The sequence below is a fragment of the Sorex fumeus genome, unplaced genomic scaffold (assembly GCF_029834395.1).
Source record: "Sorex fumeus unplaced genomic scaffold, SorFum_2.1 ptg000063l, whole genome shotgun sequence".
Lineage (NCBI taxonomy): Eukaryota > Metazoa > Chordata > Mammalia > Eulipotyphla > Soricidae > Sorex > Sorex fumeus.
The window spans coordinates 10,229,884-10,257,215 of NW_026606120.1; the positions used below are offsets into that span (position 1 = coordinate 10,229,884).

Sequence of the window (27,332 nt, forward strand, 5' to 3'; positions counted from 1 at the left end):
ATCTGCAGGCCAAGCAACGGTTTCTGTCCTGGTGGCTGGAGTGGACAGGTAGCATCTCACCACCCGACCCCCTATCATTGGCCGCAACCCTCTGGGATGTCCCAGCCCAGTAGGAAGGAGCCTGGGCCTAGGACTGGAGAGTGGACGTCGCTCGGGCAGGGTGTTCCTGGGGGCCCTGGTGCCCTCCCCAATGCCTCTTCAGCTGAGTGGGTTCCCAAAGCCTGCGGATGGGCATGTGGAGAGCTGGTGAAATTTGTCCTTTGTTCAGAATTCGCTCCACCGTATCCTCGCTCGCTCGGGAGCATTAGAAGGGCCTGCCAGGCTCAGTGCATGGCACATGCTGATGCCATGAGCACCAGCCACCACAGGTGGGAGCTGCCGGTGCCTCCAAGGCTGGCGATGGTGCCCTGGGGTTGTCCTCACCTGGCAGTGCTCGCTCTGTGCTCTTGAGCAGTCAGCTATACTCTGGGCAGTTGCATTAAATGGACTTCATCATATGCTCTTTTAAACGTTTGTTTTCTATTTAAAAAAAAAAGAAAGACTCCCAGCTGGCACAGTGATGGGAAAGCCAAGGAGGACCTGGCACCGTGTACCCCATGCAAAGCTTTCCTTTCCTGCGTGTGGTTGAGAAGGCAATTCCCAGCAGTTTGGGAACACTGGAATTCACCAGAAGGGAAAAGTCTCAGGCCACCACTTGGAAGTGAAAAGGAGCTATCATAAATTCATTCATTGTTCCATCTTTGAAAACTGAAGACTCGGTGCAAAGAGCTCTGTCATCTTTACCCCGGGGGTCTGAGCAGATCTAGCTCCAAGTGGAGACTCATTGGTTTCAGGGAGCGACAAAACCACCATCAATCATTACAATTACAACTGGAAAAAAAAGGGGGTGGGAGGCCTGTCTGCTGGCCCGTGGCGGAATCCAACAGACAGAATCGCCACTTGCAACTGGTACCTTATCTTTGCTGCTGTTTTTGTATGAAATGACTCCCCCTGTGATTCTGCATGGCCTCCACCGGGAGACTCCAGGGCCATCCTGTCTTCTTCCCGGTGAACGGAACAGGGACCTCTGGGCTTGTCTGAGCCTCCAGTGCAATGCTGTTTGTGATGCTTCCTGGAGACGAGGGGCTACCCAGTGCCTCCCGTGCAGGACCTGGCCACTGACCACAGTACCAGACCTGGGCTTGGCCCTCTCACAGGGCTGCTGACCCCGGATGGACACCGGGGTCCTGGCGGCTGACCTTCAGCCAGGCCTGGAGTTCACATGGGGGCCCCCCATGCCTGCTTCTGTGCAAGAACTCAGAACCGTCCAGTCCAGAACCAAAGGCCACTGCTAAGGCACTTGTTGCGTTTTCCCCCCAAACAGGTCGGCCCTTCTCTGTCTGGGCAGCACAGGAGAGCCCCATTTGGCACTGCTGGAAATGAATCCGGCCGAGCCAGGAAGGCAGATGCCACACCTGAGCCCTTTGGGGCTGGCACCTGAGGCAGGAATGGCCAGATGAGAAGCAACATGAGCATGGTGCTTGAGGGGACAGCAGCTGTCCAGGTCACACTGTACCACCAGGTCACCTTCACCGTGGAGTCGTGCCAGCCCAGATCCGAGGCCAGCGAGGGGGGTTGGTCCTCGTTCTCTGTCAGCTCTGCCCCGCCAGCCTACCCCTGGATGCGTGCACTGCGGGCCAGGCTCCGTGGACTCGGCTGTCTTGTAAGACTCCATAAAAGCATCGGGCTCTGCTTCCAGCGCATCCTTGTGCCGGGCTCTTGCTTCCCCGCGTCTCACCTGGGCCCTCCCAGCCTGGCTGTTTCCCAGGGTGGATATCACACTGCAGGAGAAGGATTTGTGAAGCAGGTTCGCCCGGCGTGCTTGTATATGGCGATGGGCTTCCCTCCTGGGCTCCCTGTGTCCCGAGAAGGAGGGGACATTTGGCAGGAGGCCACCCTCTCCCCACGTGCCCACTGGCCCCAGGTTGTGCATTTCCCTTCAGGGGGCACTAGCATCCCGGAGCAGGGCAGAGCAGGCCAATGCCAGCGAGAGGCAGTGAGGAAGTAGGGGACATCCATGGCATTTTGGCCGTGTTTCCTACACCCCTGCCCGTCGCTGGAATCCGACTGGGACTCTGGGCAACTCGGCCATCGATCTGCCCTTTTCATGCTGAAGCCTTGTGTTCTCGCAGTCCGGTGTTCCCGTGTTTATGTGATGATTGCTCTTTCCCATTGGAAACTGTCAACTATTTAATTCTTTCGGATAAAGTTGGAAGGCTCTCCTCACCAGAGCACAGGCGCCAGGAACTGGGGGGGATGTAGTACTGTGTGGGCCGAGGACATTCTGGGGTCCTGCCCCCCCACACTGCTGGGGTGCATGTCTGGTGGTGGGGCGGGGGGTGGGGAAGGGGCCTTCCTTCTCCACAACCTGGAGCTCAGACACCTTTGTACAAAGCATGTATGTATTTATAGCATTTTAGATTTTTTTTAACTTTTGTATCTTAAGAGCACCTGTACGCATTGTACCCCTGTAGGTGGAGATTGGTGTCCCCCCCTCATCCCCCCTGTAAGTGCCCTTCTAATAAACTTGCCGTGGTAAAACTCAGGGCCAGGGGCAGCGTTGTTCCTGCCATCACAGCCAGCGGGGAGGTGGTACCCCGTGCCCATTCACCCCAGCTCAGCCAAGATCGAGCTTCCTGGCTGCGTCTCCTGCCAAAGTACTCCCTGGTGTCTCTCCTGGCCCCCAGATGAACTCTCCCCTGGGTTGGAAGACTCTGGAAAGGCATAAATGGGTTCCACACACCCCTGCCCCGATTCTGGTGCTGGCTCCTGAGGCAGTTTGAGTAAGAATCTCAGGAGTGGACAGAGCCTAATTGCTTCCTTGGCTGAATTACACACATAGTCCCTGCTGGTGTGCAGGGATTAACCTGCCAATGTGATGGGATAGGAGTAATGGATAGTATAGCGGGTATGGCATATGCCTTGCACATGGCTGACTGGGGTTCAGTCCCCAGCATACCATATGGTCACTCGAGCCCCTCCAGGAGTGATCACTGAGCGCAGAGCCAGGAGCTACCTCCCTATCCAGTCAAATGCATAAATGGGACTTGTTTGGTAGGAATCTGAGCTCCCACTCTAGCCTGTTCTTCACTTGTCTCGACTCTCCTGTGGGCTCCATGTGGCCTGCACTGTCTGAAGCAAAGGCCCCAACCCACGCCTCTGCCACACCTCAGAATTCCAGCTTCCTGTCACATGTGATCGCAAACCAAATGCTCTTCCATCTCCGCCTCAAACCATCCCCTTCAGGGATGCCCGGCTCGCTTTTCTGGACCGAGGAGCCCACTTTGCTTCCTGTCCGACTGCCATCTCCTCCAGGAAGTGACCAGGCTTCCTTCAGGAAAAGCCACTCACAAGGTACATCCGGGGCCTCTCTTGACCTTTCAGGCTGGAGTTCCCTGCCACTGTTGGGAACTGTGGGGATTAAGGACCCGCGTGGATTCAGGCCACACACGCTCACCCACAGCTGTGGTCCAGGCAGCTGCCACCATGCCCTAGGGCTCCCTGGCTGCCATCAGCCCCGCCACAGCCTCAGGGCAAGTCTGACCGTGACATCCACCACTGACCAGTGCCCAGCCTCAGAACGCCCGCATCCCTGCACGCTCCTCACCCACACTGCCCGTGCCCTGCAGCCTGTAGTACGGCCGGCTGGCAACACGGGGCACTAAGAACCGGTGGGCTGCTTTGCACTCAAACCAGCTTTAGCTCTGTGTCGGCCACGGCTTCATGGCCATTGCCGGGACCCATCTGCTCAGCGCCAGGTTCCGACTCTGCCCTGCCTCCCGACAGCAGCACTTGCATCTGATCCTCAAACCCCTCACTTCCTCACAGGCCAGATCTTGTTGGCACCCATTTCCTCTGTGGTCCTAGAGAGGGCTGAAGAAATGCCCCCCCTTCTTATAGCTCCTCAAGATCCCACCGTCTCCCCAGTCTGTCCAGTTCCAGCAGAACCACCATTCTCAGATCTCAGACAGAACGTAGCAGCCGCCGCAGGGCTGGGCCCTTCTCAGAGTCCCTCAGCCCAGCACGCCACAGAGCTGAGGAGCATCAGGGAGGCGGTCGAGCTGTGCGATACTTCCTGCCACCAAATGGGGGCTCCTGAGGACCCCCCCCCCCCCCGCCCTGAGCAGGCACGGGCTTCACAAAGCAGCACATGAAGGCTCTCTCTACCATCACTCCCATCTCCATTTTTCGAGCTGGGCTGGGGGTGGTGGGGGGGGGGGTTTCTTTGTCCGTCACTCAGAACTCTGGCCTCACCCTCCAACTCCATCTTTGTCCACTTCACACACTCCAGTTCAGAGGGTCACCTTGGAAAAGCCTGGCCTGGGGCCCACCCCAAGTTGCTAAGGCAAGTCCAGGTGGTCCTGATGTCGGGGCTGGTGTAGATCCGCCATACCCTCGTGGCTCTGTTGGTCCCCACCTGAGCTGAACGGTGCCAGCAGAATGCCTGCCTCCTCCCAGCCTGCCCTCCCATGCCAGGCACTGCCAAGTGCATCCATACGTGTTGCCTGGATTCTGGGGAAGGAGCTATATCTTCTCACTGAAGAATTCTGTGGTGGAGCATCAGGAGAGAGGACGTCCCTCTCCTACTGGTGCTCCGACACAGTCTCTACCCCAGGTCTCAGCGCATGTGTTTGGAGCATAATGCACCTGGCATCTCAGAGAAAGGGGAAAGGCAGCATGGGCACCGCCTCCAGAGAGCACACATGGCCTGTTCCTGCCACAGGGCCGAGTTGGTTGGCAGACAGAAAAAGGCTTCAGGGGGAAACAAGTGCAGCCTCCTCTCCAAATCTGGGTCCCAAACATACAGAATGACCGCTAGGTGCAGGGTCATTCCTTTCCTGACAGGAAACAAAGTAGACCTGGAGTTTGACATTGAGGTCCCGACGAGGGCCAGCAGTCTGCGGCCTTGATTCAATATGCAAATCCAAGAGTTTCTTCTGGTCGCTGTCTATACTGGGACACACACACACACACACACACACACACACACACACACACACACACGCATGCACACATATCACCTCAGGTCATGACCTATGCTGAGAAACACACACACACACACACACACACACACACGCATGTGCACACATCACCTCAGGCCATGGCCTATGCTGAGATACACACATACCCGAGTGACTTTGAAGAAAGGTCCCCATCACAGCAGTATTGTAGTTGCTTAACAGGCCCAGGGAATGTCACAGTAGGAATTCCTAATGCCCTTTCTGCAAAGCTTATATGCCAAGGACATCAGGGCAGATCATGAACCCCAAACTACAACTCTAAACTAGAATTGACCCAGCAGAGTTGAATGCATCCAAGTTTCAGAGACAGGTAACGGGGAAGTTGTCCAGGTGCTATTTTCAAGCTGATCTGTGTGGAGTAGAGCACTACAAGAACTCTTGATCGAATTCTCTACAGACTCTTCCCCAATGCTGACAGCAACTCTGTGTCCATCAATCAGAACAGTCAATGAATCAGAACCTTTGACCACACCAGACACATGGGCGCTAAATTTAGCTTTGCACTAGCGACCGCTCAAGCTCAGAATAGTTCACGGAGCTCTCGTCTTACCCAGACAGCAATGCCTCTAAGGCTGTTTTCCAGGGCAGGGCAAGGGGCAGGCCACAGGCCTTCTGGTGGCCCCGGTGAAGGGTCAGAGCAATTCCACAGCCATGGCAAATCCCAGCCACCTCTCCCCAGTGGGAGCCGGGAATTAGCCATCAGCACGTCTCATGTGGGAAGACTGTTTGCTGTAATGGCCTGACATGCTCCACGGGCCTTGAACCGCATCCCATATTACTCAGCCATAGAAGTCTGGCTTCCCCACGGCCCGCTTCTCTCAATGAGACGTAGCCAAGTCCTATAAATAAGGGTGAGCATGTGGACTGGTTCTGTCGATCTTCCCGGCTCTGGCGGGAGAACAGATCTTAAAATAATCATTACATAACACATGGTTTTCTCAGAGGAAAAGAAATTTATTCTCTTTTTCTCTCCCCCCACCTTCCAAACTTCAGAATTTCCACCCCCCTCAAACTTTGTGATTCTATTCATTAAACGATCGTATTTGCCAAGCTATTCCACTATTCGAAACTAACAAAACCTGCTCTATGCCAGACACCGATTGTCATACACAGAGAAAATGTTTCCAGAAAGCAAGACGGAGCCAAGTGTCGCCTGAAACCCAGGACAGTTACAGAGATTGTCACAGCTTGCAGGATAGGCGCTGCAGAGAAACTGTGACTCTACACATTAACTCTTCCTAACGGGGGCCACTAGCAGACAGCACTGGAGAGTTGACTCCCAAACATCCCTTAAAGGAACCAATCAATAGACCCAGAGAGCTGGAGTCTTAGAAATGAGGTGGGAGATCGCCTTATGCATGGCAGATTCCACAACGGTGAGAAACACACACTCTCTTTACCCGCTAATCCTGCCTATTCAATAGGCATCCCCTGGCCCGCCACCCACCCCCAATTCAATGACAAAATTGGGACACACATCCACAGATTAGGAATCAATCACTTTTTAATCATCTGTCTTTAAGCTACAAAATTGGATTCACAGTTTCTCCTAGGCTGTTTTCCCTGCCCACATTACCCCATGTAGTTTTCTAGAACCTTGCATGCTTTAAGGAGAACATCTTGCACCTTCCATTTGGCCACTTGGGACCAATCTCCCCATCTATCCCTCACCCAGGGCTAATGCAGTCCCCTGAACAGGCCTGAACATGGATGCAGGCTGGGCACTGTAGTCCCATGTCATTAGAACAGCAACAAGGAGGAGACTAAAAAAACTGAGCAAGGAACCCCGTGTACCCTGGACTGGCTTCTTGAACACGCAGCCACAGAAACCTCTGCTGGCCTTGGGCTGGTTTCATGCCAGAGCTTTCCATTCCTTGGGTAACTTCTACCAAGCTAAAGTGGTGATGCTTGGAGGGCCCAAAACTTGTCTCTGTGGTGGCCTGAGTGGTTCTGAGCCCACAAGGATGTAGGCAGGCAGGGTCTGTGACTGCACTGTTCCGTGCCACCAGCATACGAAGGCAGTGACTGTCAGCCAAGCACTGCCACGTGTTTGTGAGACAGGAGTGCTGCGTGCTGAATTTCCCAGCCCTCTCACAGAACTGTCCCCTAGAAGGGCGCGAGCAGCCTGTAGCCTCCAGCTTGGGGTGTCACACCAGGCACTCACCCAGGGGCCCACTGCCCCGCCTGAGGGGCAACCACCATGGTTCTCTCTGGCTTTCAGAGGAAAGATGGGGGAACTTGCTCTCTTCTGAGGCTCTAAGGGGCCACCGTCCTGGCCTCCACAGTAGTAGGGGTGGATGCACAGGAGGCCACCTTTCTCCACAGCTATACCAGCACCAATGCAGGGACTGACTCGAACAGGCCCCAGAGCCCTTCCTCAGGATCTCTCTCTCTCTCTCTCTCTCTCTCTCACACACACACACACACACACACACACACACACACACACACACACACACACGTTGGCACAGGCCCTGGAGCCCTTCCTCAAGGATCATACACAAACACACACACACACATATATATACACACACACGTTGGCACAGGCCCCTGAGCCCTTCCTCAAGGATTACACACACACACACACCAAAAAAAAAAAAAAACCACACACACACCATACAGCACAGGCCCCAGAGCCCTTCCTCAAGGATCACATGATTTCTCTCTCTCTTTCTCTCTCTCTCTCTCTCTCTCTCTCACACACACACACACATACACTCAGCAGAGAGGCTGGCTGGAGCCCTACTGGAGCAGGGCCTATTGCTTTGTTTATTATGAGCTAGAATTAACACTCACACTGGTTTCTCCACTTAGCACGAGCTCAGACTCGGTATTTCAAAAATGAACCGCCAGAAGCACCTGTCTAGCTGGAGCCAAAGCTGAAGGCTGCTGCCTCTGGCGCCAGCACACACTACAGCACGCGTGAGACAGCCACCGTCTTCTCTCCTCCATCACAGGCTCAGGGAAGGCTCCTGGCCAGGCCCAGCTCCCACTGTTCAGGGGGAACTGTGAGCTGAGTGGGGGCTACGCGGGGTGGCTGGTGCTTCTTCCCTCACTCGGGGAAACTGCAGACCTCAGCCTTGTCCAGTGCCTGGAACCAGTCAGTTGACTTGAAACCATTTCACTCCTTGTTGCCCTGAGAGTCGTCACTCCCTTACGATGGACTGAGGGGACTAAGCCCGAACCCCCTCCTACAAACTAACTTTAAGGGAACCCTTGGCTACAAACCAAGGCAGATGGCTACCACGATGATGTGGGGACTGTCAGCAGGTTCTAACCAGGCCGAGGATGGAAATGTCTCTGGCAGAGCCGGTGTCTCTGCTGGCCAGACCCGCAGGTGAGGGAGTGGCTCAGTGTTCTTCATCGGAGGAAAGGCCTTCGATCTCATCTCTGTCTCCCCCGATGGCCATCCAGAACGCTGTGGCCACCTGTAGAGAGAGGCAGGCGACATCTCAGGGAGCACTTTGAGCTCATTTCACAGGACCTGCAATTCTGTTCCTTGCTTCCTGCCCTTTAGACTCGTCAGTCAACTAAAACACCCTCCCCCGCCACGGGGCACCCCCAGTTCTGTCAGAGCTGTCGAGGGAGGGGAGATGGAAGGACGAGCACAGATGCCAATGACTGAGGAAGAAATGGTCGCATGACACAGCCACACGATGGACCACCATGAACTAGGGACAATTTCCTGCTAGGAACCAACGGCTGCCGTGCTTGCCAGCTGAACGGCAAAGACTTCCCCAGCCCGCGCAGAGGAAGCACAGCAGGAAGGGTGCCTACCTTGCACACGGCTGACCCAGGGTCAATCCCCAGCACCCCACGGGGTCTCCCAAGCAGTGCCTGAGTGCAGAGCCAGGAGTAACCCCTACCCATTGCCAGCTCTGACCCACACGCTAAAAAAAAAAAAAAAAAAAAAAAAACTAACAAAAAACAAATGGCTTCAACAGCCCGATGCTCAGGATGGCAGACGGCCCGAGTCACACTGAAGAAAGCTTCAGGTCACTCCGGGCACATCTGAGAAGTTGTGGGCTGACTGCCACAAGGATATTACTATTGTGAATATTCAATTCGATCTGAGTTAGCAGCCCATGAGAGGCTCACAGCAAGACTCGTGACTTGGCCTTCCATCCCCTTTTCAGAAATAATAATAATAATAATAATAATAATAATAATAAAAAATCCCCACCAGAACCACTCAGTTCCTCCAAGGAAATCTACCTTTTCTCACACTGGAAACTGTATTATTCCTTCTTTCATCCCTGCCCCCTGTCAGGGGTGACTGTGTCCCCGACTCTGGCATTCTAATTGCAACTGGGCCTTTCACCCATGATAAAGCCCGCTCACTCCTCACCTTCTCTGCATGCACTTTTCTTTGCTCGTGAGGAAGCGTCGCAGCCTTGTCTAGGGAAAAAACAGAAATTGGTCTAACAATGCCAACGGTGTGTAGAGGTGTTCTCAGATGCCGAAGCTGGGCCGTGAGTGTCACAGGCCAAGGTTTGGGGGGCGTTTTCCCAGCTGCTGGGAAGTCTAACCTGATGGAAATGACGGGAGTAAAGGGGTCTGTGGGGGGAGGAGCAGGGGAAGGTTTGCAGGCACCTGGTTCAGTGGCAGGAGGAGAAAAAGGAAGAGGAACGGGAGGAAGAGAACTGCCCCCACAGAGCACAGCACAGCCCCATCAGCTCCCAAAGAAAACCCTGTCAGGGAAAATCAAACAGCACCAAGCTGGGGGTGGGGATGGGGGTGTGTGACAAAGGGGGGACCTGGTTACCTTTCATCTCCTTGAGCTTCGAGAACAGTCGCTCAAAGTTCTCCACGTCCGCTCCACCCGCAGTAAGACTAGCGAGTTCCTGAATGTCCAGATCTAACATGGGGTCTAAAATAAGAGCAGGGTCAGTCAGCACACAGTATGTGTGATGGTCTGCACCCCCAAGGGGACAGCCACGACACACGCAGGTCCAGCTGCCTGGGGACCCTCACTGGGGAGAGGTCAGGGATACTATTTCCATTGGAGAGGCAAGCAGGCTAAGAGCTGAAGTGACGCGTTCCCTGTCATGGCTCGTAAGGGGGACCCTGGATGCAGGTCTCGGGGTCCAGTGTCCACGGAGAGGTCCGGGTACAAAACCTCGCTATGAGGATGCCTTGAGATGGGCAGGGCAGATGGGGGGACACACTGACAGGGGCGTCAGCTCAATTTAATTGAACTCACGGACAGCGCTGATGTTCAGAGGTGGTGCTCATTTAAGCTCTTCACACACAAAAAACTACAACTGAAAAAGGGTTTCGACCAACAGGACAGTGGGGAGGGCACTTGCCTTGCACCGCATGTGGCCCTGAGCATAGCCAGAGTGATCCCTGAGCACAGAGCTAAGAGTAAGCCCGGAGCACTGCAGGGTGTGCCCCCCCCACACACCATCCAGTCCCAACGCCACTCAAAACTAAATTCCTCTTTTTAAAAAATATTTACTTGGGGTTTGGGGAAGCAGGCAAAGCAATAGAACATTGGGAAGGGCATTTGCCTTGCATGTGGTCAACTGGAGTTTGATCCCCAGCACCCCAGGAGTGATCCCTGAGTGCAGAGCCAGGAATAAGCCCTGAGCACAGAAGTGAGCACAGAGCACAGAGTCAGGAGTAAGCCCTGACTATTGCCGGGTTTGTGCCCTCTCTCCAAAAAAAAAAAAAAACCCCAAGAAAAAATTTATTTGGGGGGCTGGTGAAATAATACAATGGGGAGGGCACTGGCCTTGCATGCGCTGACCCAGGGTCAATCCCCGGCATCCCACATGATCCCCTGAGCCAGTCAGAGTGAGCCCTTAGCACTGCCCATGGTGGCCCCCAAATCAAAATAAGTTTATGTGGGGGGCTCCCAGACGGTGCTCAGGGAAATGGGGGCAAGAGAGGGGAGTGTGTGTGCCCATTCAAGGCATGTGTCCCGAGCGACCTCCCTACCCCCAAGCCCATCTCTTCCCTGTACAAAATCCTTATTACTGCACCAAGCTTTTTTTTTTTTTTTTGCTTTGTGGGTCATACCCAGTGATGCACAGGGGTTACTCCTGGCTCTGCACTCAGGAGTTATTCCTGGCGCTGCTCAGGGGAACATATGGGATGCTGGGAATCAAACCCGGGTTGGTTGAGTGCGAGGCAAAGCCCTGCCCGCTGTGCTTTCACTCCAGACCCTGAACCTGTTATTTTTTTGTTTAAAAAAAAAAACAAACAATTGAAGTTTGCTATCTCCATTCTGGACAGAGGAGCTGGTCCTGAACACCCACCCCGGGGCCCAGGTCTTTTTCCTTAGAAACCCTCCCCATAGGGCTGTCTCAGCACTGGCCTGTACTGCTCTACACTCTGGTGTCTCTTCACTGTGGACATAATAAAGAGCAGCATGGCTGGGGTGCACCATTCCATTTCCGCAACCACCTCGCCCAGTGAGAAAGTCAGGGCCCCGACACAAAGTCCTCTTCCTGCTGGCAGCATACACATGGCTTCCTTTAAGCTAGCAAAGGCTCTGGGGCTGGAGCGATAGCACAGCGGATAGGGAATTTGCCTTGCATGCGGCCGAACCAGGTTCGATTCTCGGAATCCCATTAGGTCCCCTGAGCACCGCCAGGAGTAGTTCCTGAGTGCAGAGTCAGGTGTAACCCCTGTGCATCGCGGGGTGTGACCCGAAAAGCAAAAAATAAATAAATTAGCAAAGGCTCATTCTCAGCCCATGCTTTAGGCTCTAGGTCACAAGGCCTTTCTCTATAGTTCCAGACTCTCAGCTCCTTGAACACGGAGCTTCCTATCCTTTGCAACTACTATAATGCCACACAGATGATCTGATGTTAAAAATATGTCTTGGCTCGGGGCCCGAGCCATAGTACAGCAGGGAAGGTCCTTGCCTTGCATGCAGTTGACCTGAATTTGATCCCGGGGATCACATATGGTTTCCTGAGCACTGCCGGGAGTAATTCCTGAGTGCAGAGTCAGGAGTAACCCTGAGCATCACTGGCTCCAAAACTAAGAAAAGTATTATGGCTTGGGGCTGGAGTCCAGCAGATAGGGCGCTTACCTTGCATGCAGCCAACCTGGGTTTGATCCCTGGCATCCCATATAGTCCCCTAAGCAGTGCGAGGAGTTAGCCCTGAGCACCACTGAGTGTGGCCCCCATAAAACAGTAACAAAAACACAAAAAAGCATCCTGGCCAAGGATGTGGCTTCATGAGAGAAACTTGCCTTGTACGGGTGAGGCTCTAGGTTTGGTGTCCAGTACCATGTGGTCCCCCCCTAACTCCCCAGGCAGCAATCTCTGAGCATCTCTAAGCGAGTAGCTCTGGGCACTGCCAAATATGACGTAACTGCATGCCTGGCTCCGAATGCATTCTGGTTAATAAATATGCTCGAGGCGTGCCAGTTAATAGGTCACAGGCAGTGGGTACACAGGACTAGAGTTAACACTTGGTGACTTATCTGTGTAGACAATGATAACTGTGGACATAGATAGAATCGCATATGATTAAATTTACATTGGGGAATTTAAATCTGAACTGAGAAATGGCAATATTTAAAGCCTGGGTAGGGGAGAGCACTCTTCCAAAGAAGAGAAGAAAATATCCAAGAAATGTGTTGGCAGACTACCCAGAACCGTGATGGGTGAGTGGAGAGAAGACAGTACTTCAAAACAGAGACTGGTCCTTGACAGTGGACACCAATGACAAGTGGTTGGGATGAGGCGTGGATGATGCCCCTAAGAAAAGCTGCGTGTGTGACACAATGGGAGAAGAGCGGGATGGGTGGCCGAAAGCAATCGAGCACTGCAGAGAGAGTGACGGGAGAAGGACATGGTGTCTTCAAAATTTTCTCTAACCTTGATTAAAAATTCAAAATTGCCCCCCGCCCGGACAAGACCCCGAGTTGCCGGCCATGAACGACTCCTCTGCTCCGAAACGGCCATGATCCCAGAGGCACACAAACCAATCTCAGAACCCAGCGGCTTCTGGCAGAAATCCCTCTGGACTTAATTACCAAAATACTAGAAACCCAAATGTTGTTCATTATCAGCAATAGAAAATAAATTATCTAATGATGTCTTTTTGGCAGGTCTGATTTTTTGGGGGAAAATTCCAAATAATAATAGTGGGGTCTTCTTCAAAAAATTGAATGTAATCAAAGTAAAGAGAGAGTAAAGTGAAAATCATCTGCCACACAGACAGGGGAAGGAGTGGGATGGGGGTATACTGGGGTTCTTGGTGGTGGAACATGTACACTGGTGAAGGGATGGGTGTTTAATCATTGTACGACCGAGACTTAAACTTGAAAGCTTTTTAACTGTTCTCACAGTGATTCAATAAAAAAAAAAATTCAAAATCATTTTAGTCTCACAAAAAAACTTGCAAAGATAGTTTCGAATCTTAAAAAAGACCTTCCCTTCCCTTCTCTTAAAAATGCCAAGTGAATCAGGGCACAGAACTGATAACGAGAGACTTGTTCGGATGTCTCCCTGAGTGTTACAGCTTGATGCTTCTGAAGAGTCTGGGGCAGCTACTCTGCCCCCAACTTTGGTTCACCTAAAGTTTGCTATCACTAGATTTTCTTTACTGGAGAATGACACTCAGAAGCCAGGGTCTAAATGACCCCATTGCAACTGGAATGCTTCAAGGCCTTCTTGGGGTTGGAGCGAGAGAGAACGAGGAGAGAGAGAGAGAGAGAGAGAGAGAGAGAGAGAGAGAGAGAGAGAGATTCCATGCCAAACTTTGTTACTTAATGAGAGCAGACATGAAAGTGCTTCAGTTGGCTCTTCAAAGGCTACTGCAGTTGGGCCATTCTTGGCACCGTCAATTCTGACTCTGGGTCAATCCTCTAGAGAGGCACCTGCGAGGTGGGTTCAGCTCCTGGTTCTGCTGGGGCTACAGTGACCGTGCCGCAAGATGCTGAGAGAAAGCCGTACTCGCATGTGTCCAAGTGTCTCCTCCCTCCCTTCTGGGCCCTTCCTGCTTCGGAGAAGCATCCTCTGAGGTGGATGGCCAGGCCCAGCTGCAGCCCAGGCTCCACAGCACCCTTTCTCGGAGGAACTTACCAGCCAGGCTGTCCACCTGAGGATCTGCCGCGTCGGCCGCACTGCCCGGGTGATCCCCAAGGGTTTCGGTCCCATCTGCTGCTGGCGTGCACTGCTGGACAAAAGACACACAGGCTGCTGTAGAGCTTGCTCTCAGCAGGCTCCCAGCTGACTTTACGGAAAGACTGAGCAGGAACCCGAGTCAGGGGAGATACAAGGAGGGGTACAGGGAAAGGGGGGTGTGGGCTGGAAAGAGTGCAGGGATTCGGGCACTTGCCTTGCATGCAGCTGACCCGAGTTCCATCCCTGGTGCCAAATGTGGTCCCATGAGCCCTGCCAGGAGTGATCCCTGAGCACTGTGGGTGTGGCCCAAGCCCTACTCCCCCTACCAAAAAAAAAAAAAGGCTAAAATTCACTACCTCAGGTGCATTTTCCCCCTCAAGGAAAATAAAGAGGGGCTGGAGCGATAGCACAGCAGGGAGGGCGTTTGCCTTGCACGCGGCCGACCCGGGTTCGATTCCCAGCATCCCATATGGTCCCTATGGTCCCCCGAGCACCAAGTGCATGAGCCAGGAGTAACCCCTGTGCTTTGCTGGGTGTGACTCAAAAAGCAAAAAAAAAAAAAAAAAAAAAAAGGAAAATAAAGAACCACAACTTTTCCATTGACTAATAAAATTGTATTGTTCACTTAGGATCCACATTTTATTCAACACGTGAGAAAACTGGCACCTTTTGATAGACAAACAGCCCCAGCAACAGTGAGCCAGATGCTGGCCTGCCCCACACTAGCACGCCGATCCAGGTAGGAGCTGGCTGGCACCCCAGGGGCATCGAAGCTCACTACGGGCAGGGCCTTGCTCCAACTGTACAGGGTCTGCTCACCAGAGCTCCTTGGAAAGAATCCCCAACTTCATTTCAGACGGAAAGATTGGGGGCCAAGTCTTAGGCCTTAAGAAATTCGGGCCTAACTTCTTCAAAGCCCTCATTCAAGCAGAAACAGCCTGAAGGGCAAACCCTGGACAGGGCTTCCGGGGGTCATGCCGAGCCAGTCTTCTCCCCACAGGGACCAGACGCTGACAAGGCTGCTTCACATTTTCTTTTTCCCTATTTTTACTTTGGTTTGGGGGGGGACACATCTGGGGGTGTTCCTGGCTCTGTGCTTCAGGATCACTCCGAGCAGAGTTCAGGGGACCGTATGAAGTCCCACAGCTCAAATTTGGGTTGGCTGCCATGTATAAGACTGTAGCACTGCAGCACTGTCCTCCCGTTGTTCATCGATTTGCTCGAGCGGGCACCAGTAACGTCTCCATTATGATACTTGTTGTTACTGTTTTTGGCATATCAAATACGCCACAGGGAGATTGTCAGGCTCTGCTGTGTGGGCGGGATATTCTTGGTAGCTCGCCAGGCTCTCCAAGAGGGGTGGAGGAATTGAACCCCGGTCAGGCGCGTGCAAGGCAAACACCCTACCCACTGTGCTATCGCTCCAGCCCAGGTGCCATAACCCCTGTCCCATCTCTCTAGTCCCATCGTTTAAATTTCATATTCTCCATCACTCTGAGCTGGGAAGGGGAAGAGGATGAGTGGGTTCAGGACATGCAGCCAAAGCAGAGACAAGGGTTACCTCGGAGCGTGCCCTTTCTGCAATCCCGACGCTAGGGTGGGCGCCGGCCAATGAGCTGAGAAGGCTAAAGCCTTGATTCCGATCTGAAAAGGAAAAATAGCGGTGCTGAAGTTTTTTATTTGCAGTTCCCATCTGAAAGATGAATGCTAATGAATAATTAGCATATCCCATTAGCATATTGTACATTCACATATCTTTCAGTAGCACACCACAGGATGAAAGCCTTAAGGACAGGGACAAAAACACTCCCATCAATTACCACACTCCCTCAATGCTCCATCCCTTTTAACATCACTATCAGCTCAGGACACACATGATGGCAGCAATGCAAACAACAGCCCAAGCCGCTTGGCCATCCTGCAGGCGCTGGCCGGCACCAGGAGCCAGTGGACAGTGTCTTCACGAGTGGGGACCCTGGAAACCCCGCTCTCCCGCAGTGCTCTCTGTGGAACAGGACCCAGAGGCTTCTAGAGATCCACCTTTCTGTGGGAGTAACGGAGCAGGCCCTAGGTGATCCAGGAGACCCTGTATTCCTTTCTTTTTCTTTCTTTCTTTCTTTCTTTCTTTCTTTCTTTCTTTCTTTCTTTCTTTTTCTTTCTTTTTATTATTATTTTCTTTTAATGAATCACCGTGAGGTACAGTTACAGACTTACACACTTTCGTGCTTATGTTTCAGTCATACAATGTTCGAGTACCCATCCCTCCACCAGTGCCCATTCTCCACCACCAATGATCCCAGAATCCCTCCCGCCTTCCCCACCCCACCCCACCTCTGTGGCAGGGCATTCCCTTTTGCTCTCTCTCACTCCTTTTGGGTGTTGTGGTTTGCAATAGAGGTATTGAGTGACCATCATTCGGAGACCCCATATTCTTGCACCCTCTGTTTACAGAGAACAAGTCTGGAGCCCAACACGTCAAACCGAGAAAAGGCCCAGTGAGCCTTGGTGCCACAGCATGCCAAAGTCACCCCCAGATTCAAGGACCTGGCCTTGAGTCTCTGGGGATTGAAAGGCCAAAGAATCTGCATCTTGGGAAGTTTGGACCAGAGAAACTGCAAAGCAGCAGGGACATGAGCAAAGCACGAGACAAACCGCAGAGATGGCTGGGGACAGCTCTCTCCCTCAGCCCTTCCTGGATGCCTGTCTTTCTTTAAACATGAGGGCTGGAAAATAGTGCATCAGCCTGGAGCACTCTGCAGAGAGTCTGGGATTGGGTCCCAACCCCTAATGGTCCCTCAGCAGTGCCCCCAACACTCACAAGTCCCCTGTCCTTTCCCAGTGAAGCCTGAGTGACACTCTGCTGTCAGGGAGCACTGGTCACCCCCTGGCTGCGTCCTGGGGAGAATCACCTCTGATTCTGGGTGCCCCCCGTGGTGACTGGCCTCTGTAGCCCTCTCCAGTCAGCCTTTCAGCACTGGGGCCTGCTGCTCATGGCCTGGGCCCCAGGACTGAGCTTCCAAGGCTGCAAAGGTGTCCAGCAACTGCAGTGTCTGGGTTTACCATCTTCAAAACATGGCAGCAAGGCCAAGGGAACATGCGTATTACTGCAGCCCTGGCCTGGCCCACTGGCTCACTCTTTCAGGAAGCCTCCAGGCCCCAGCCAGGGTGGGTGCCCCCCACCCTGAACCATCACAGTGGGCACTGGGGGTTCTGGGGCCAATGGGGCTGCTCCTGGCATCCAGAGGCACTCATGCAAATAGCAACCGGTTTCTTTCTTTGGGATCAAGGCTTGGTAGGTTGGAAGGCATTTGTGTGTATCTGAGTAACACTCGGGGAATTTTACTCATCACCAGGATATACAAGCACTCGTTGCAATACACGTTGGTGGCCCAAACAGGTATGCTTCACATGACAGTGTGCTTCCAGAAGAAAAGTGCTCACTTCTCCTAATCACATGGGCTGTGGCTTGCCATAGTTATGCTGCAGGGCCCTGCACCAGGCTGTTTCATTCAGGGCGCCCTGGAAGGCGGGTGCCCTCTGCCGAAAGGTCCCTCTGCCGAAAGGGACCCAGCCCTGGCAGCCAAAAACCTCTAGAACTCAAGCACCGCCATATTCATAGCTGTTCTCCACATGTTCAGGCCGAGCCTCACCCATGAGTGAACTTATCCCTGGACACTTCATACCACACACTTCCATACTCCAAGAGTACTGCACCACATTTGATGGGGTTCAAAGTAGGACACAACCAATCTTAGAGGGAAATATATATATATTACAGATATAGGCACTCAAGGCTTTAACAACATGTTAGTGATCTCTTATAGAAGGGCTTATTGGCCCCGGGGTGAAATACAACAACCTTCACACTCTTTCCTTTAAGGAAACATTTTGTAGCATTTTCAGTGGTTTTTCATAACAAACAATACAAAATATATTATTTCGGTTCTGCTTTGGGGCAGGGGTTGGGGTTCGGGATGGAAACATCCAAACTATGGCGGTAGGAAGTTGTAATGGTGGTGAGATTGGTGTTTGAACATTAAATGTAATGTTCATTTAATTTACATTTAAACATTAAATGTAATGAAATACTGTGAACTACTTTTTTAAAAAAAAAATTAAACAAAAGAAAACATGGGCTGTGGGTTATTTTCAAGCCCAATTCACAGATTGTCGTACTCTACACACCTGGCCTGTTTTCCCTCCACCAGGTGCTACCTAGCCTGAGCGATGGGTGGAAAACCCTTTAGCACGGTGCGGGCCGGAAGCAGGAGAACTCACCTATGTCCCACTGTGCACAGGAAGTTAGAACTATGATTCAGTATTGCTGACTGCTAATTACTACTACTTTCAAACTTTGGCTATTTTACAGTTTCTAAATACTCTTAATTTCTTTTCTTCCTGGTTTTTAGGTGCGGAGGTGTTCAGGACTTATTCTTGGCTCTGTGCTCAGGGATCACTCCTGGTGGAGCACAGAGGATCATATGTGGTGCCAGGGTTCGACCATAGCTCATTGTACCTGGCTCAGTCATGTATAAATTATGAGCCTTATCCCATGTACTATCTCTCTGGTCCAAAAACTCTTTTTAACTCAGCATAATGTTTAACAAAATTCTGCCCATGTTCACCCACTGTAAAATTATTCTTCTCATAGAAAAGAATTATATAAACCTCCCCTGCACACATACCCCTCCCCCGATTTTTCTTCCCAGGATTCAGGGCGTAGAAATGTCATCTCAATTAAGAAGCATTTATTCCTCTAGCAGACAGTTGTTGAAACTGGATTTAGCATCTCCGTTTTTATGCTAAACCAGAGGAATAAATTAACCTGTGCTATTAATTCTTCTGGAACATTAGAGCTGCAAACAGAAACTGAGGGACGGTGAATTATTCTGAGGACAAGGGCCAGAGAGAGAGAGAGAGTTCAGTGGGGAGGTTGTTTGCCATGCATGTGGCCAACCCAGGTTAGATCCCCAGCACAGTACAAAGCCAGTACAAAGTGTCCCCAGGACAAAGCCAGGAGTAATTCCTGAGTACCACCAGGTGTGACCCCAAACCAAAATTACTCTGAAGGCATAGGAAACATAAACTCTAATCCTAAAAACATCTAATTTAGTTTCCATAAGGTAGTACATTTGGTACCTATGGAATAACATAAAAATGAAAGAATCATGAAAAAAATCTAGTGGTGCTGCTTACTGACAAAGAGTAATAGTGTCAGAAATTCAACTATATCCTCTTTATATCCTTTAAGAGGTTCCCAAAGTTATTTGACTTATTGCCTCCTTTTCAGGAGAAACACACACACACACACACACACACACACACACACACACGTTATCAGCATCCCCCTATAAATCTACTAAACGGAAAGTGCTCCGGCATCTAATTGTGTACCTGAGTCCACTCCCACCTCCCTTTATTATTCCAGCACTTCCTGGAGAATGGTGTAACTCAATTTGCCAGAATAAAGATTTGGGGGCCAGCGAAGTATAAAGCAAGTAGGAAGTTTGCCTTGAATGTGGTTGCCTCGGATTTGATCCCTGGCATCCCATATAGTCCCCTGAGTTCAGAACCAGTAGAAAGCCCTGAGCACTGCTGGGTGTGGTCCACAATAAAAAAAAATCATTTGTAAAAAAAAAATCCTCAAGCCTTAATAATTTTATGTATTAATTTAAATACAACTTATGTATTGCTGAGGGCTGGAGCAATAGCACAGCGGGTAGGGCGTTTGCCTTACACACAACCAACATGGCCGACCTGAGTTCGATTCCTCCGCCCCTTTTGGAGAGCCCGGCAAGCTAGTGAGAGTACCTCGCCCTCACAGCAGAGCCTGGCAAGCTCCCCGTGACGTATTCGATATGCTAGACACAGTAACAACAACGTCTCCAATGGAGATGTTACTGGGCCCGCTCGAGCAAATTGATGAACAACGGGAGGACTGTGACTATGATGTATCACTGTATCACTGTCATGTCATCCCATTATTCATCGATTTGATCAAGTGGGCACCAGTAATATCTGCATTCGTCCTAGCCCTGAGATTTTTTTTTCCCTTTATTTTATTTTTTTTTTTACAGTTGTAGATTTACAATTTTTTGTGCTTTGGTTTCAATTATACAATGATCAGATACCCATCCCTCCACCAGTGCCCATTTTCCACCACCATGGATAATATCCCTCCCACCCCCCATCCCCCCATCCCCCCCTGCCTCTGTGGCAGGGCAATCCCCTGTGTTCTCTCTCTCCTTTTGGGTGTTGTGGTCTGCAAAAGAGGCATTGAGTGGCAAACATGTTCAGTCCATAGTCTACTTTCGACATGCATCTCCCCTCCTGGGAGGATCCTCCAAACATCCTTTATTTGGTGCTCCCTTCTCTATCTGAACTGCCCTTTCCTCTAGGATACCCAGCTGGCCTCTAAGTTATGGAGTAATCCTCCTGGTGCTGATCTCAGCTATTCTTGGGTATTAATCTCATACTTTGTTACTTTATATCCCCCAGATGAATGCAATCTTTCTATGTCTATCCCTCTCTTTCTGACTCATTTCACTTAGCATGATATTTTCCATATTGTACCACTTGTATGTAAATTTCATGACTTCATCTTTTCTAACAGCTACATAGTACTCCATTGTGTAGATGTACCAAAGTTTCTTTAACCAGTCATCTGTTCTTGGGCATTCAGGTTTCTTCCAGTTTCTGGCTATTGTAAAGAGTGCTGCAATGAACAAACAAGTGCAGATGTCACTTCGACTATACATTTTTGCCTCTCTGGGATATATTCCCAGGAGTGGTATTGCTGGGTCAAATGGGAGCTCAATTTCTAATTTTTTGAGAATCGTCCATACTGTTTTCCAGAAGGGCTGAACCAGTGGACATTCCCACCAACAGTGAAGGAGTGTCCCTTTCTCGCCACATCCATGCCAGCATCGGTTGCTTTTGTTCTTTTGAATGTGGGCCAGTCTCTGAGGTGTGAGATGGTATCTCATTGTGGTTTTGATCTGCATCTCCCTGATGATTAATGATGTAGAGCATTTTCTCATGTGCTTTTTTTGCCATTCGGATTTCTTCTTTGAGAAAGTTTCTGTTCATTTCATTGCCCCATTTTTGGATGGGGTTGGATGTTTTCTTCTTGTGGAGTTTAACCAGTATTTTGTATATCCTGGATATCAACCCCTTGTCAGATGTGTATTCGGTGAATATCCTTTCCCATTCTGTAGACTGTCTTTGTATTTTGGTCACTGTTTCTTTGGAGGTGCAGAAGCTTCTTAGTTTAAGATAGTCCCATTTATCTATCTCTGTTTTCACTTGCTCGGCCAGTGGTGTGGCATCTTTGAAGATACCATTAGCTTCAATGTCATGGAGGGTTTTGCCAACTTTATCTTCAATGTACCTTATGGTTTCTTAGCCCTGAGATTTTAGCAGCCTCTCCTTACTTGTCCTTCCCAACGGTGCCACACTGGAGGCTCTTTCAGGGTCAAGGGAATGAGACACATCATTATTACTGTTTTTGGCATATCGAATATGCCACAGGAGCTTACTAGGCTCTGCTGTGCAGGCAAGATACTCTCGGTAGCTTCACAGGCTCTCCTAGAAGAAGACCTAGACTATAAGATGTCACATGGCTGCGAATGGGGCCACGCGCTTCCGGGAGCTTTGTTTTATAGTCTCTGGATCTTGGCTGTTGATGGGATTTCATGGCACGGGGGGCAGTTTGTGCATGTAACCGCCTAGCTACTGGAAAATGGGGGATCTGGGTGGAGAAGGCCTAGTCCCAATCCGAGCAGGCTTGGAGATCTCAGTCCCAGGACCCATGCACCTAAGTTCCTCTGCTGGTTCCTTCATGCGTGAGGATCGTTCAATCATGTGAAGAGTGGCCTTGAACATGGCTGTGGCTGGTTACTGGAGGTCTATGGCTGCCAGGGCTCTGCTCGGGGCAGGGAGGGAAACTCAACCCGCCCCCCCCTCCAAGGAGCCCAGATGAAGAGAGCCTGGCGCTCAGGCAAGAGACTCTGCAATGCTCTCTTCCGGAAGCTTTGTTTTATAGTCTCTGGATCTTGGACGTTGGTGGGATTTCATGGCGCTGGGGGCAGTTTGTGGGTGTAACCGCCTAACTATTGGAAAATGGGGGATCAGGTGGAGGATTTATGTATGTTTTATGTATAACATTTTATTTAATTAAATGTATCTTATGTATTTAAAATTTAAGGTAATATTTTATTTAGAAAAATATGAGGAAGGAGGTAGAGGGAGTAAGGTAGAGGAGGGAGAAAGAATAACTTTAAGAGAAAGTTTAAAAAATACTTGAATGTAGTTCAGCTGTAGAGTATTTACCTTGCATGTATGAGACCCAAGGTTGATCCAGCAATCCCAGTCTCCTCCCCAACACGCATGCACACACACACACACACACACACACACACACACACACACACACACATGGAACAGAGAGATCTCTTTACAAATCAAAAGAATCATTCTTATTTTTAAAAGATAAAATGCATTTCCACAACAATTTTGGCTTATATGAGACAGCTGGAGACTTAGGAATCTCAGCAAAAAGGAAATTTTCATGGGGGGGGGGGGAAGCAGGATCAGTTCTAAAACAAGTTTTTCCCCTTTTAGTTTTTCTGTCCCTCTACCTCACTCTTCTATCAGTGGATCATGGTGGTAAATGGAACCGGAGGCAGATAAAGGCAAGGTCGGAAGCCTAGCTCTGCCCCTCTGGACATCTACATTGTGGGTACAACAGCACTGACCACACAGGAAGTTTTCTTGGGGTTAGTAATGATAAGAACTAACACTGGGGGCCAGAGATACAGTACAGCGGGGAGAGCGCTAGCATGCTGCCAACCATAGTTCTATCCACAGCACCACACAGAGTCCCCCAACCACCACCAGGAGTGATCCCTGAATGCAGAGTCAGGAAGAAGCCCTAGGCACCACCGAGTGTGGCCCCAAAATAAAAATAAATTAAAAACAGAAGCTAACATGTGCTGAGTGCTTGCTAAGTTTCCGTGCAAGGCGACGTTCTGCGAAGTGAATACATAAGGGTTCTTAAACCCTCAAAGCAACCAAAGCAAGGCTTCTGTGTCCAAACAGAAACCGACGTACATCTTTATGGTATATGGAAGGCTTGTTTTTATTATTCTCCTTTAGAGTCAACCTAGAGAACAAGAGTCTCATTGAGGAGGTTGGGAGCTAGTGCTCTCTGGATTTCTGAATTCCACTCTCCCCATTATGCCAAGAAGAAAGAAACACATCAATTCCACTCCTGGCCATCTATCCCAAGATCACAGAAACGCTCATTTGAAAAGATGTACATGTGTGTCCACTGAAGCAGCACTTACACCAGCCTGGAGATGGGCCCACTGAAGGTCTGAGGGTGCACAGTGAATGCAGAGTCTGTGGGACACATGCCCAGTGGGCTCCTGCTCCACGGTAAAGAGAGGAAAACCGGCCTTGGCCATGACTCGAACACAACTGTAGGGGGTCATGTGAAGCCAAGTAAGATGGGTGGCAATGGACAGATAATGGGTAATATGGATGTATCACCCAGATAATGGCTATTTCTTGAAACCAAAGAAGGAAAAGAACAGAGTCCAAGAAAAACCCTTGGATTCTGACAACGAAACAGATCTGGGGATGAGTGGTTGTAGAAGGTTTGGGGCACTCTGGGGGTGGTGGAGCCACAGTAACGTTACACCCCAGATGCATGGACTTTAATGCTACTTTAAGTCCTATTACCACACTAATAAAATTAACACTGGGGGCTACCCCCTGCTCTGTGCTTAGGAGTTGCTCTGGTGGTGGCATGTGGGGCCAGATGTGGTGACAGGGGACTAAACCCGGGTGCCCTGCAAGCAATACCTGTGCTCAGACTCTTAATTTTAAACAAAACAAAACAACAAAAAATATGGGTTTTCAAACGAAACAGACACGATAGCAGGGAAGGCATTTGCTTGCACATGGCTGACCTGGGTTTGGTCCCCATATGGTTCCGAGTCCGCCAGGAGTGATTCCTGAGAGCAAAGCCTGGAGTAAGTCCTGGGCACCCAAAAATACAAAACAAAACTGACTTGACACAACTCCATCCTGAAGTTCAGTAATTTGCTAAAAGAGCTTAAAGAACTCAGGGAAAGAGTCTTCTCACTGGACTACCTACCATGGACTCTAACTCAAATTAGTGGGAGGAGAGAAACATATGTGTGTGTGGCAAGAATCCAGGCAGGAAGCCCCCTCAGACCCTCCACAGACTCACCGATCTAGAAACACTCTGAACCCCACCACCAGTGTTCTTTTTGGAGGCTCTATGTAACAGATACAACTGATCATGGCACAGCCATTGGCTATTAACTGTCCATTCCCCACAGGCTAGAGGAAGAGGCAGAAAGTTCTAACCTGCTAAAGGCTGGTTTTCCTGGCAACCAGCCCTCCATCCTTAAGGACTTTAACAAAGTCACTTCTTTTCCATAAACTCAGGTGTGGCACAAAGGGACTGACTGTGCATAATGAAAGATAACCTCCAATGTTCTGGAGCAATTTCAGGATTCAGAACAAAAACCAAATATGAATTTACAGTATCATGGTAGAACTATACCAAGAACTAGAGACAAGGTCTAGAGGGGAAAAAACCAACTGGAGAACATCATGTTCCCTCACTCCAATGTCCAGGAACAGTGACTGCAACTAGCACGTGAACAGAAATAGACACACACCCCAGAGGGACAGAACAGAGAGCCCAGAAACAAGCCCACAAATTCCTCAACAGCTGTGACAAAGGGTCTATGGTAAGAAAATAGAAATGAATCTCTTCAATGAATGCTATCGGGAAAACTAGACAGCTACTTGCAAAAGAACAAATTAAACTGTAATTCCATACACACTCTAACTCCATATCCGAAAGTAAATTCAAAACAGATTAAAGCTCTCTGCATAAGAACCTGAAACCATAAACTCAGTGAAACACTCTGTGCCATCAGTATTATCAGTATTACAATGTCTTTGAGTGCTTGACCCAAAAAGGAAGGAAAAGGAAAGACAAACAAGACATTAAACGGAAAAGTTTTTGCAGAAGGAAAAAAAAGAGAACATAAAGATAGCCTACTAAATTGGAAAAGACATTTAAACATCATATCCAATAAGGAAAGATTACTATCCATGGTAAAGAAGTCACACAACAACAAAAACAACAACAAAAACACCCAATCACAAAAAAAAATGGGTGTTTTTGAGAATCTGAATAAGCATTTTTCTAAAAGGACACAGAGTTGGTCAGCAGGCATACAGAAAAATGCTGAGCATCACCGATCAAGGAAATACAAATGAAGGTAACAAAGAGACACCACCTCTGCTTATATAAATGGCTTCGACAAAAACAACCTGATGGGTCGGGGAGACAGCTCAAAGAGTTGGAATAAAAGGCTTGCTTGGATAAAGATGTTTTATTTTACATAAAAATATTATTAAGTGGTGCATATGCTGTTCAAGTCCATGGGCTGCTTCTGCCCACATGGCCCAGGACATGAGGCACCCAAGCACATGTGTTGCCTGCATCTCCCTCTTGACAGGTTCACTTCCATATCTAATGCTGGGATGTGTGTAGGGGCTCTCTCCACCCTTGGAGAAGCCCGGGTTCTCTCTTGAGCGTGTTACTCTCTCACTCTCTCCCCCTCCTTCCCCTTCCTAAAATCTCCAAATAAAATCTGTTTTAACTAAAAAAAAAAAAAAGAATATTATTAAGCTACAAAAAAAGGATGCCATTTGCAGCAAAGTGGAAGGGGCTAGAGAGAGCTATGCAGAGTGAAATAAATCAGTGAAAACGAAAGGGATTGTATGTTTTTGCTCACACATTAATAGCAGAGTTAAAAAAAAAAAACAACAGATAACAGACAAAACAAAATAAACCAGTAGACACTAACAAAAGAGTTAAGGTTACCTCAGGATAGAAGGGAAAAGAACAAGGTTAGCAAAGTGTCTTTTTTAATGATAATTTAAAAAATTTTGAAGTTAGGCACCAGAGTGATAGTACAACAGGTAGGGAGTTTACCTTGCATGCGACCAACCTAGGTTAGATCTAGCATCCCATATGGTCCCCCAGTAGCACCAGGAGTGATCCCTGAGCGCAGAGCCAGGAGTAACCCAAGCACACACAGCTGGGTTTGGGCCCAAAACAAACAAAAATAAATTTTTTTCCAACCAGTGCTGGTACAGATGTGGGGAGAAAAGGACTCTCATAGTTGGTGGGAATGCCAATTGGTCTAGCCCTTTTCAAAAACAATATGGGCATTCCTCAAAAAACTAGAAACTGAGCTTCCAAATGACCCAGCAATACCAGTTCTGGGAATACACCCTGGGGCCCAAAAACACACAGCAGAAATGTCATCTAAATGTCTATGTTCATTGCAGCACTGTTCACAATAGCCAGAATCCGGAAACAACCTAGCACCTAAGAACAGATAACTGGATAAAGAAACTATGGTACATCTACACAATGGAATAGTATGCAGCCAGCAGGGAAAAAAAATAAAGTCATGTAATTCGGTTATAAATGAATGGACATAAAGAGTATCATACTGAGTGAAATGAGTTAGAAGCAGAGAGACAGACATAGAATAATTAAACTCATTAGGATATTTAAAAAAAACACACACAAAATGAAACTAATGCCCATGGACAATAAAAACAAGAACCAGGAGGATTGGTCCATTGGTCCTTTTATTTGCCACAAGTGAGAGGTGGGAATAGGGCAGTTAGGATAGAAAAGGGACCACTATGACAATGATAATTGGGAAAGATCACTCTGGACTAGAATGTGTGCTGAAAGGAAGTAAAGGGATATAAACTGTCAGTACCTGTATTGCGAACTATTATGCTCAAAAGGATAGAGAGGGAGAGAAAAGAAAAGCGTCTGCCATAAAGGCGGCTGGGTGAGGAGAGGGGTAGGTGTTGGGAGAGAACTGGGGACATTGGTGGTGGAAAATGTACACTGTGAAGGGACAGGTGTTGGAACATCGTGTGACTGAAACCCAATAACTGTAACTGTGTAACTGTAACTGTGTATCTCATGGTCAAATAAAAAAATTTTTTTTTCAGTTTGCATCCCCGTTGGAGGGGAGCGGGTTGAGCTTTCCTCCCCGCCCCGACCAGGGCTCCAGCAGCCGAAGTCCTCCAGGACCAGCCAC

The 27,332-nt window shown here is 49.6% G+C and overlaps 1 protein-coding gene across 1 annotated transcript in view; it reads right to left on the reverse strand.

Annotated features, from left to right (window-relative positions):
* Positions 1 to 7,794: 7,794 nt before the first annotated feature.
* The window catches only part of AAGAB (alpha and gamma adaptin binding protein), a 52,342-nt gene continuing 32,804 nt past the window's right edge, over positions 7,795 to 27,332 (reverse strand). The window contains exons 6-10 of the mRNA XM_056127239.1: positions 15,713 to 15,795; positions 14,110 to 14,203; positions 9,826 to 9,930; positions 9,409 to 9,458; positions 7,795 to 8,488 (exon numbers count right to left, since the gene is read on the reverse strand). Coding sequence (XP_055983214.1) covers positions 8,411 to 8,488; positions 9,409 to 9,458; positions 9,826 to 9,930; positions 14,110 to 14,203; positions 15,713 to 15,795 — 410 coding nt within the window. The 3' untranslated portion in view covers positions 7,795 to 8,410. The remainder of the gene's footprint in view (positions 8,489 to 9,408; positions 9,459 to 9,825; positions 9,931 to 14,109; positions 14,204 to 15,712; positions 15,796 to 27,332) is intronic.